This window comes from Astyanax mexicanus, chromosome 2, assembly GCF_023375975.1.
Source record: "Astyanax mexicanus isolate ESR-SI-001 chromosome 2, AstMex3_surface, whole genome shotgun sequence".
Classification (NCBI taxonomy): Eukaryota; Metazoa; Chordata; class Actinopteri; order Characiformes; family Acestrorhamphidae; genus Astyanax; species Astyanax mexicanus.
In genome coordinates, this window is record NC_064409.1 from 65,370,673 (window position 1) to 65,383,625 (window position 12,953).

The 12,953-nt window shown below is 38.5% G+C and overlaps 1 protein-coding gene across 1 annotated transcript in view; it reads right to left on the reverse strand.

Moving 5' to 3' along the window:
• Positions 1-12,953, reverse strand: part of LOC103041260 (polycomb group RING finger protein 3) — a 68,537-nt gene that overhangs the window by 31,457 nt on the left and 24,127 nt on the right. Inside the window, exons 2-3 of the mRNA XM_022672093.2 lie at positions 7,986-8,089; positions 1,537-1,654 (exon numbers count right to left, since the gene is read on the reverse strand). Coding sequence (XP_022527814.1) covers positions 1,537-1,654; positions 7,986-8,000 — 133 coding nt within the window. The 5' untranslated portion in view covers positions 8,001-8,089. The remainder of the gene's footprint in view (positions 1-1,536; positions 1,655-7,985; positions 8,090-12,953) is intronic.

Here is a 12,953-nt window from a genome sequence, read left to right on the forward strand (position 1 = left end):
AAGTAAATTTTAGGGAAATTGTCACAGTAACTAAAAACGTTTACTTCTATCCAATCGTAATAGAAGGTTATAAAACAAACTTTGCTATTTAAATCACATACTGACACAGTTTGCCTCTAATCTTGGCATGTAAACTATTTATTAAATACAAGTACTGTGTTTTAGAGAATCAATGTGGTATTACAGAACACAATATAGTAATACATTGATATATCAATATATCTGTACTTTCTTACACTTCTTACACCTATTCCACATCAGAATGACAGAGACAATATTAAACCAAAAGTCTGTATAGGTATTAGACTGAGATCAGCAAAAATAGGCTACACTGTTTTTTTACACAAGTTGCACAAATTAGAAAGTTATAAATCACATAGCCCTGGTCTGCTCACTGCACACAAACTAGATCCTTCACTTGTTACACTTTGGAGTTCCATTTTTAATCAACAGTTTTATTAAATAATAGTCCTATAATTCCTCCATGTTGCACTGTTTATTAACATAATTCTGAAAAATCTGAAATTTAATCTTTCTCAGTATTGTAGTTAAAATTCTCTACTTGTCACTTATGACAGGTTTAAATTGGGTCAGACCCGGACAATATGTGCACAGGCGTAGGTAGGGATGGGCTGGATTTTTTGGCCTGATCCAAGTTCTGGGTATTAAAGAGTTTTGAACAGCTTTAGTTTTTAAAGAAAAATATATGTAAGCAAACCCTAAAAGGCTGAAAGCTAGAATACTAAAAATGGCTGACCAAAGAAAGCCCCACAGGGGTATTGGTGCGGCATCCATCTTTTTTACAGTCTGTGAGCAGCACCAACACCCCTGTGAAAATTAAGATGAAAATGAAGCCAAAATCTTCCGCCATGTTGGCGATCCTGAAACCTGAGTCTGCCCAGTAGAGACCAGAGGAGGGAGAAAGACTGTGGAGAGACAGCCTACTCATTTAAATAACCTCGCCCCTGAGGGCTGCCTCGAGGTCACAGGCTGAGGTTACACTAGCTGTTGCATTTAAATAATGGAGGTAGAATTACAGTATATTAGAAAAAAACATGATTTAAAGCTTTCTGAAACCGAACAGCAGGGGGCGCCCAACCTGTGGTGGCTTCACTTTTTAAAGACGATGCTCTGTCCAGCTATACACAGTCTATGGTGCTGCTGGACACTGGCAACGTAAACAGGTGCTTTACAGGGGCTGGGCTAAGAGCTAAACCTGCCAAAAAAAAAAAAAAAAACTCTCTTCAGCTAGCTAAGCACACACTGTACCAAAAAACAGAGAATACTGAATAATTACAAAAAACACTTTATGAAATGTTCTGTTTTATAGAGCTAAAAAACAATGCCATGTTAAGGAGTTACTGTGAGCTGTAGTAACAAAGCAGCCAATAAAAGCAGTAAGTAAGAAAGTAAAAGTATGTATATACAAATATCTAAGAAATCAATGTTATATTAACAACCCAGTTAATCATTGGTCAACAATGTTATCCTCAGTGACTGAGCAGAACGCGGGTAAAGAAATATGATGGTACTCACATGTGTGTAAGCACTCGGTTACAGTAGTGGCGTCGATTAGGTACCCCTCACACAGGCGACACGTTATGTGGGCGTTGATGTCCCACAATTTAATCTTTCTTGTGAGCATCTCTGGGTTCTGTAGGAGAAAAACAAAAATGAACCAAACATTGTCAGCATTACACACATGATTACTATTTAATTGGGAGCAGAAAATAAAGTCAGTATTGTTCAGTTCAGAACAAGACCATGCCTAAAAACTAAACCAATCTAAACCAGTGGTTCTTAAACCTTTAACTTTTAAGACCATGTACCACCTGCATGACTAAACTGAACACTTTATGTGCCGCCATCTTCACCTGTTGTTTGAGGTCTAGTGATCAATAAAATGATCTATATCTTTTCTATCATGCACATTTATCTTTTAGTTTTTTTTATATTATGTTTTATATTATATTTTGTAAGATGTTTCTTACATTAGGCCAAACTTTTATGACAAATGGACCAAAATATTTTTTTTTTTACACAGACATCCATTAAAAAAGGTAGGATGCTTTTTCCTTTCTCTGTAAAGTTGTAATTTTGGAAGTATTATCCCCGTTTTTGTTAGACAGTGACAAATTATAATATTCTTCTCTTTCTTCATAACCGAATAAATATTTAGGATCAGTGAAATGTGAGCATCTCGTGCTGCACACAATTTATGGTCTGATATTTTTTTGTTGTTGTAGCACCTTGAGATGCTTCACCTACCACAGTTTGAGAACCAGAGTTCAGAAAACCTTGGACACTGCTGTGACCCACTGGACTGAGGTGAGATTCTCACTCCCATTGTGTTACACACTCAGTGCCATCAAAGCTCCCAGTAAGCGTGCAGCAGTGGGAACACAGCGAGTGTGCTTCCTCTATACACACACACTGAACATATACTGCATCACGGGAAAATGTGGGGGGGAAACATACATTATTGTATTGCAGTGATGTTCAAAGACAAATCATGGCAAAAAGCATTTGCATGGCATAAAAGATATTCTACTAGTTTAGATATTCTAGTGCATCTCAAAAAAATTGAATATCATTAAAAAAAGTTTCTTTATTTTAGTTATTTAGTTTAAAATATGAAACTTATATATACACATATATTTATTGTTGATGATAATGGCTTACAGCCAATGAAAATCTGAAATTTGAGTATTATATTAGACTAATTGGTACTTTTGGCAGTGTGGGCAGTGTGCCAAGTCCTGCTGGAAAATGAAATCCACAGCTCCTTAAAATAGTCAGCAGAGAGAAGCATGCAGAGAAGTGCTGTAAGATTTTCAGGGAAAACAAAACTTCACTGACTTTAGACTTATAATATAACACAGTGGATCAACACCAGCAGATGACATGTCTCTCCAAACCATCACTGATCATCAGTAAATTTTACATTTCATTTGTAAATCAATTGACCGGTCTGGAGTCTGGAGGAAGAGTGGAGAGACACACAGTCCAAACTGCTTGAGGTCTAGAGTAAAGTTTCCACAATCAGAGATGGTTTGAAGAGACATGTCATCTGCTGGTGTTGATCCACTGTGTTATAACAAGTCTAAAGTCAGTGCAGTGTTTTATTTGTGTTTAATACATCTATTTAATATATAAGTTTCATATTTTGAACTAAATTACTTAAATTAAATAACTTTTCAATTATATATTTCTTTGAGATGCACTAGTACACCTTGCTAGCACACAACTGCAAAATATGAGGCCAATGCAAAAAAGTTGTCATTATATTAAAAAAAAGTTGTGTAATTAGAAACATTACAAAACACTCCCAAACAGTCAGTGTGTCTCATATGAAAGACAACTAATCTAGAAATAAGGAGGCAATACATTTATGTTACAGCTGATTGGTGTATATGCAAATATAAAATGTAGTACTTCACAGCCTGTAACCTTTTACTGCTACTCTCATTTACATGGTCGATAATAAGCTCTTACTGAGTGCTCATTTCCTCACATGGAAAATATCTCAGCGCACCCAGTGAAAAAAGGCACAGACAGCTATAGTTTTCACACCTTAAAGTCTGAACCAGAGTCCACACTAAGAGCCATGTGTTTGTTACATTGTGTATACAGTATTTAGTCTGGTTAATTTTGGTTTTCCACTTTACTACTACTTTACTTGCTGTCGTGATCAGCTGTTGTGGGCAGAGTTTCGCTATACTTTATATTAACTGCATTGTAGAATGTTAGTTATAAGTTGCTTTGCCAGGTGTTGTGCTGAATTCTACCTCTCTGTCAGAATCAGACTACCCTTCACGCATACACGCCCCACAGCAGAATCAGTTTAACAGATTCTTCTCAGATTCCTTTTACATGTGTTTATATATAAGGGTTAAACAACTGTTACAGTAAATAAATCAATTCCCAGTTTAAGTGTTTGTGTATAAACTGCTTCTTGATGCTCCTGCATATCAAGTGGAGTTTAAGCACAACATCATTTTATTTTTCCTCAACTTCCTGTAATTGGTGCAAAAGTCTGAACCATGCAGAAAAATTCTTTTACACTGCAGACTAACTGAAACATGATTCAGTAGATTCAGTTTTTTTTTGGCCCATGATGATGACGGGCTTATAAACTGTTTTAGATTTCAAAGAGAATGGTTGGGATAAGACTACAAGCTGAGTGCGTGACGTGTGGCTTCTGGTAAGCAACTCGTTGAAAGCATTTAAATGAAAGCATTTATTATCCATCTTAGAATAATTAATTTAAAACGTGTAATTATTAGGGGTGTCACGATTTCAATATTTAATCAAAATTGATCAAAATTATGTCATGCTCTCGAGCCTCAAAGTCAAAAAGATGAGACGATCTCTCCCTCTAAGCTACGCAAGCGGCGCAGCACACTGTAGCCGACGCCACGGACATTATACCTGCTCAAAGAGCAGCCCTTTCTCCAGAGAATGTGGACATTCTCATCTTCTTAAAGAAAAGGAATCTTCTTAAAGGAATCCAAGCAGTCACTGATTACAAGAGCCAAGCCAACAGCCCTACTTGCTCGGACGCCTCCCTTCCTGCAGAACTGAATAACTTTTATGCCCGGTTTGAGAACACTGTTCAGGCATGTCCACCTATCGCTGCCTGCCCTCTGCCACAGATGAGCCACTCATACTGGCTACAGAAGAGGTGAGGAAAGCACTGAAGCGGGTCTCTACTCGGAAAGCAGCTGGTCCAGATGGTTTCCCGGGTAGAGTTCTAAAAGCTTGCTCCAGCCAACTCGCGGCCCCCTTCACGGACCTCTTCAATGTCTCCCTGGCACAGTCCACAGTTCCTGACTGCTTAAAAGCCACAACAATCATCCCTGTTCCGAAGAAATCCTCCATCTCCTGTCTGAACGATTACCGTCCCATTGCTCTCACACCCATTGTGATGAAGTGCTTTGAGAGGCTGATCTCAGCTCACATAAAGAACAGCCTACCCAACACTCTGGACCCGCATCAGTTTGCCTACCGAGCAAACAGGTCCACGGATGATGCTGTTGCCCTGGCAATGCACACTGCACTCAACCACTTGGAGGGAACAAACACATATGTCAGATTGTTGTTTGTTGATTTCAGCTCCGCATTTAACACCATCATCCCATCCAGACTGGTCTCCAAGCTTAGCACCCTTGGAATCAGCAACTCACTCTGTAACTGGATCTTGGACTTTCTTACTGGTAGACCTCAGTCCGTCAGAATGGGGGATCACACCTCCCCCCCACTTATACTCAAAACTGGATGCCCCCAAGGCTGTGTGCTCTCACCTCTGCTCTTCACTCTCTACACCCACGACTGCTCTGCTAAGCACAGCTCCAACACCATCATCAAGTTTGCTGACGACACTACAGTCATTGGCAAAATTACCAACAATGATGAAGGAGCATATAGGGAGGAAGTGGAGCTCCTGGCAAAGTGGTGCACCGTCAACAATCTCTCCCTCAACGTCAACAAAACCAAGGAGCTGATTGTTGATTTCAGGCGGGGGAACAGAGTGCACGCCCCCCTGAGCGTCGAGGGAGCAACAGTGGAGAAAGTGAGCAGCTTCAGGTTCCTTGGTGTCCACATCCCCGAGGACCTCACCTGGTCACTGAACACATCTCACATCATCAGAAAAGCCCAGCAACGCCTCCACTTTCTCCGGCGGCTGAGGAGTGTCGATCTACCGCAACAGCTCCTCTGCAACTTCTACAGAGCCACTGTAGAGAGCATCCTCACAAGCTGCATCACAGTATGGTACGGCAGTGCCACTGCTGCTGAACACAAGGCCCTGCAGAGAGTGGTGAAGTCTGCCCAACACATCACCGCAACTACCCTTCCATCCATACATCACCTCTACAACAAGAGATGCCTGAGGAAGGCTATCAGCATCTCCTCCGATTCTACCCACCCCAGCCACTTCCTGTTCCTACCCCTGCCTTCCAGGAAAAGGTACAGGAACATTAGAACCAGAACCACCAGACTGAAGAACAGCTTTTTCCCACGTGCTGTGAAACTGCTGTCTCCAGCAACACTAACTTCAACCTGAACAGTACACAGACTGACCACTGACCACTCCCAGTTTCCTACATGGCCACTGATTGCTTCAGCACAGAGACTGTATGCACTTTGCACTTTAATCATTTCACTTATATGCACTCTGCACTTTAATCAACCTGGCCTACCTCTACTATTATACACATATGGACTATATACAAATGTACCGCTGTCACTACTGCACTTTAAACACTTTAACTTTAAACAGTACCTCATCACACAAACAAACATACCAATAATCTTATTGTAACTATTGTTTGTGTCCCCTGTACTTTTGCCCTATAAGTGTGTTTGATGTCCCCTGTACCTTCTGCCCCTACACTGTGTGTTTTGTTTTGCACTTCTCTGTATCTATCGTCTGAGCACTATTTACTCTGTCCTACACTTTTCTTGTCTGCACTGGAGATCTAGCCTAATAGTGTTTCGTTTTACTGTACAACCCTGTATCAGTATAATGACAATAAATTGAATTGAATTGAATTGAATTGAATTGAAAAACTTGAAAATATAAAAATAACAGTTGTTTTGTCTAGCCTCAAATACGTTAATTGTTTTGGTACCTTAAGGAGCATCTTTCTCTCAGATAAAGTTAATAATATATCTTTGTTAAAGAAAAAAACTTGTCACTCTCAGGGAATGAAAAAGTCTTAAAGTCTTATTTTTCATGTTTAACTGTTATAGTAGGATAGAGTTCAGTTTGTTAAGGCTTTAATTGTTCTAATATTTTGTACAAGACTGTTCCTGTATTTTTTTATTATTTATTTTGTTATGTTGCTGTTTTAATAGGGCACTGTGGCTTTTTTTTGCTGCTACCAAAAAAGCCACTAGATGGCATTACAAAAGTGCCTAATGTGGTGCATTACAGATCACTTGTATCACTTTGCATCACTTATATCAAGCCCACCTTTTGAAATAAGATATTGTAAATTTGAGGATTCAAACCAATAACTGACTGGCATAGGCCTCTCTGCTGTAAAAAAAAAAAAAAAAAAGAAAATCGAAAATTGAATCGAAACGTGACCCTAAAATCGGAAATAAAGTTAAATCGAGGATTTAGAGAATCGTGCCACCCCTAGTAATTATTAAATTACTTAGAAGACAGCGGCTACGCTACACACCATGCGACACTTTCTTGACGGGCATATTATACTCTAGCATATTATTATTATTATTAATATTATTATTATAATAATATTATACTCTGCGTAATTGAGGGAGGAGTCATGGCAGGTGTAATGTGATCGTAACCTTAAGTGTAATTTTAAGTATATTGCGATGTACTAAAAAAAAGTATGTGAGATTCTGCCTACGCACGGTTTGATTTTTTTTGTGAGTACGGAACTTTTCAGCTCTGAGCATACGAAACAATTTAGTAGGAAGTCCACGCAAGTCTTAGTACATGAGCCCCATGGACCACCACTTTGTTCCTTTGGTCTGGGTTTATTCTTTGGCCTGCTACTTTGGTTTAGACCAAAGCGACAGGTCAGAAAGTTTAGACCAACAAGGTGGGCGTGAAAACGCCTTTCAATTCAATTAAACTTTATTTAAATAGCGCTTTTTGCAACAAAAGTGGTCACAAAACAGGTTTACAGAGAAAAAACAGGTCCACGCCTCTTATGAGCAGCACCACAGAGATGCCAATTATTGTGGTGACATAAGTGGCAAAGAAAACCCCCTACATTAAAAAGAAGAAACCTTAGGAGGAACCAGGACCAAAAAGTGACTGTATTACTTAAACTTATTGCCTTGATAAACTTATGAACCCACTCTTCAGACTCACAGAATTTCCTAAAAATATAATACAATACTAACAGATGTTAATTACAACCATTACAACTGTGATGTGTAACTTGGAAGGATTATAGATTGTGAACTGCAATCCAAAAAAAAAAAAAAAAAAGTGCCACACTTACCCCTATTGCCGCCATGTGTTTACTGCAGAGAATGAGGCAGCCAGGCTTCTTCTAGCAGATGGAGACCGATACTAACTCCGCATTCTGGACCACTGCTCACACACCTACACAGGAAACACCCAGAACAAATCTGTTCAGTTCACAGTAGTGGAAAAGCCACGACATTTAGCTGAACATTATACAGTAATAACATGGCATCACTCATCCCAGATTTATAATCAGTTCATATAATACAAACATTCAATGAAAGGTGCAGCTGCAGCATTCTGTAAATAAAATCAGACAGGAAAAAATAGGAAAGATGGAACAGATGGACACCGTGTTGAGGTCTCCCTCTCTGTGATGAATTATGACTGGAACTTATGTTTGGACTGGATTTATATCAAGTAGTCAAAAGAAGGGTTTTAAAAGTTACAGTGGTCTAAAATAACATAAAATAAGATATTTTTCAATACTGACAGACTCAGACAACTTATTACTGGATCTAACAGTATTTGTTTAAGTTGTGATACCACATAAATCCACATGAGGGCACCAACTGGGTCTGGAAAGTAAAATGCTTTTAAGCACTAGACCTTCACATCTATTGAAAACTCTAATCTCTAAAAACTTCACACAAACCTCAGATTAAATTCTGCTCATAACAAAACTGCACATGATTTAGCTGAGCAGATAACTGCTATTCAGAAACAAATGTGACCATGTGCTTCTATTGTCAGCAATATAAAGGAAGCCTATGTTTTTGTACTTGATTTAAACAGTGTGATGAAAGTTTTTTTCTTGTGTGTTTTTCTCTTACTGCCATTTTTCCACTGTAAAATCAGTTTTCCTAAGCTTCAACTATTTCCATAATCAATTAGTTAGTTCATCATGACTTTGGTTGATAAATGAAAAAGTTATACAGGGAAAGAAAAGGATTTGGAATGTTTTGTGAGCTTGGGATCCCCGTCGTTTATATATAATAACAATTTAAACAATCTTCGTTATATGTTGGCATTCCAAAAGTCATGACAGAGCAGTATGTAACTTGATCATGAAGAAGTGTTACCTCACATGAGGGACTGGCAACCCCCACATCTATACATGTTGTAAGGTGTTATCTTGTGAGTAACATGAACATGCTGGCCAGTGTTCAACTTTAATGTGAGATGATTTTTAGAGTTGGATGCTTGATTGTGAGTGCCAGACAGCTGGGACGTTCAGTTTCTGAAGCTGTGTGGGCATTTAACAATCCTTCATCCACAGAATCAACCATGTACCGGAAATATATCACAGAAAGCATCACCATTCACAACAGCGTCTCTGTGTGTTTATATTCGTGCATCTGGACAAATTATTGAAAAGTGACTTTATTTCAGCAATTCAGTTCAAAATGTGAAACTCCTATATTATATAGATGTATTACACACAGTGAGTCTATTTTACGTGTTTATTTATTTTATTGTTGATGATTTTGGCTTACAGACAATGAAAACCCAAAGATCAGTGTCTTTTAGAATATTATAAATTAGAATATTATATAAGACCAATTGGCACTTTTGGCAGTGTGAGCAGTGTGCCAAATCCTGCTGGAAAATGAAATCTGCATCGTTATAACCTGGCAGCAGATGGAAGCATGAAGTGCTGTAAGATTATCTGGGAAAACACAGCATTGAGTTTAGACTTGTTATAACATAGTGGATCAACACCAGAAGAAGACAGCATATTAATTTCCAAATGACATGTGAAATTTACTGATGATCAGTGATGGTTTGGAGAGACAGGTCATCTGCAAGTTTTTTGAGATGCACTAGTGTATCAGTGTAATTTGTTTAAATTTGGTATTAAATGGTATTAATTAAATTAAGACAGGCAATACTATTGTAATTTTTTTGTGAAACATATATTGTGCATAGACCTGTCTAGATATGTTTTTTATTGGATGATAAATTGTACCAGGAATGATTGCGATAAACTGTTTTACTATATGTGTGCATGTGCGCATATATATACAGATTAAACACAAATTAAGCACAGCCCCACTTTCTGCTATATCCTCTCTCAGAGCAGATAGGAGTGTTCTCTGCTTAAATGCTCTCAAACAAAACAGCAATATCAGAGTCAAAATCTAAAATGATCATCATGCTCACTTATCGTACAGTAAGTTGATAATGAAATTATTGTGACAGGCCTAAATGGCTTATAAAAAAAATAATAATAATAATGAATAAAAATATACAGTGTTGTCATGACTGGGCCTAACTGAGATACAGTAAATAGCTCTAAATAATACCATTACATGCCTAGAACAGTACTGTAGTGCATGTACTATAACAACCCAAGCATTTACACCATCCTCCAAACTATTCTTTTAGAGTGCTGCTTACTGCTCACTCCTCCAGTAGAGTGGGCACTGATTTGTGCTCTACCGTGCAGTGACGCTACTGACAATACCCACACACGAGAACACACACACCCCTCACGCTGTTTAAGTCTTTTTCTTTTCTTTTCTTTTTAAATAGCCGATTCCAGACTGAGACACTAAACTAAGCCGCCATTAGTGGTGTGGTCTGCCCACTGGCCTGTGAAATGACTTTAGCTAGCCCACAGAGATGAGTGTGTCTTCACTAAGGACATATTACTAAAACCACGCAGGCCTTCCTCACAGCAGCGTGGGCTAGCTGAGAAGAGGATCGCAACAGAGCGGTGAACCAGCAGAACCAGCTCCTCAGCCTCAGAGGAACCGGCACTGGTGAACGTTTTCATGCTATAGGAATGTAATTTGCCTGCTCACTGGATCCAGAGTGCACTACCAGGAAATTACAGATTATTTAGAAGTAAGCTACACTGAGTCTGACTTATCCTTCAGGAGTGTAGTCACACCAGTGTGAGCAGTGTGAGGACCTGACATCTTAACTGTACAGTGTGCTACAGAGGAAGGAGCTGTGCAATGTACTAAAAAGTGCTAAAACATATATATAAATATATAATGGCACCTTCTCATCTCAACCTGCATGAACATTTAACACGTACATAAATCAAACAAGTCAAAATACATGAAGCAAGATGACGTCTGCTCTATCTACCAACAGAAATAATGTACTGTAATAACATTATTATACCATTATAATGGACTGACCAATCAAAACAAACACCTGACAAAAACCAACCAACCGATAAAAAGAATGACCCAACCACTCAACTAATGAACAGCCACCCGACAGAAAGGACAACCAATCAAGTGACTGACAGAAAGGACAAGCAACCAACTAATCAATCAAAGAACAAACAAGCAACCGACAGAAAAAACTAACGAGTGATCAACTGATCAAACAACAAACAATCGACAAACAGAAAAAAAACTAACGAGTGTCCAACTGATCAAACAACAAACAAGCAACTGACAGAAAAAATGTATGAGTGACCAACTGATCAAAAACAAACAAGCGACCAACAGAAAAAAACTAACGAGTGACCAACTGATCAAAGACCAAACAAGCAAGTGACAGAAAGAACAAACGAACAACCATCTGATCAAAGAACAAACAAGCAACTGAAAGGAAAAATTTATGAGTGACCAACTGATCAAACAACAAACATGCAACCGACAGATAAAACCTAACAGTGACCAACTGATCAAAGAACAAACCCAGCAACCGACAGAAAAAAATAAAAGGGGAAACAATTTTCAAAGAACTAACATGCAACCAACAGAGATAACTAACGAGTGACCAACTGATCACAAAACAAACAAGCGACCAACAGAAAGAACAAATGAGCGACCAAGTGGCTGATAGGGCTGCAACAATTAGTCGATATAATCGACAATGACCTTTATTTAAATTTGTCAACTACAAATTTCAGGTGTCAACTAATTTTGTAAAGCAGTACTGTTACAAATTAACAAAGATCTGGGGACAGAAGCGCAATGGGAGATGGGTAAAAGATTAATTCACACAGTTTACACTCAACTTATTCTGTGTCTCCAAAAGTGCCCAAACACAACAGATTACAAATTTACTCACTAATTATCAGAATTCTCCTCGTTTAAACAAAATTAAATTTCATGTTCAGCAGTTTCTATCGTTTTAGAGATGGAGAACATGACAGAAATGTTTGTTGACTAATCAACTAATCGAAAAAGTAATCATCAGATTAGTCGACAACCAAAATAATCATTAGTTGCAGCCATCATGGCTGACAGAAAGGACAAGCAACCAACAGAAAGAACAAACAAGGGACCAACTGATCAAAGAACGAACAAGGGACTAACAGAAACAACATATGAGCGACCAAGTGGCTGACAGAAAGAACAACTAACCAACCAACAGAAAGAAGAAACGAGTGTCCAACTGATCAAAGATTGAACAAGCGACCAACAGAAAGAATGTATGAGCGACCAAGTGACTGACAGAAAGAACAAACAACCAACCGGCATAAAAACCTTCACCTAACAGAAGGAGCAACTAACAGACAGAAGCAAACAGACAGACCAAAGGAGACAGACAGAGAGAAACAGACAGACAGTTCAAACAAAGTCTTACAAATGTCAAGAGAAATGTACAATAAATGTATACCATTTAAGCCTTTCAGTTATTTAAAAAAATACAATTATACATAAAGAACAACCAATCAACTGACAGAACGAACAATCAACCAATGAACAGACAGAACATCTCATCATCAAATGATAGGAGCAACTCCCAGACAAAGTAAACAGACAGACCAAGAGAGAGAGACTGGCAGAAAGACAGTTCCCACAATACATCATGATAAACAACCAATGCATATCCTCTATAACTCTTTCTGTTACTGGAAGTAATGAGAGGACAGGTTTTATTCTGGAACCCTGACATTTAAAATCATCCAGTCTGATGTCTGATCCTACAATCAGTGATCCTAAGCTACATTAATGTTCACCAGTCACTTTACCAAACCAGCAGAGCTGCTGCTGCTGTTTTTCCACTAAGACGAGTTGGATAAGTCCCG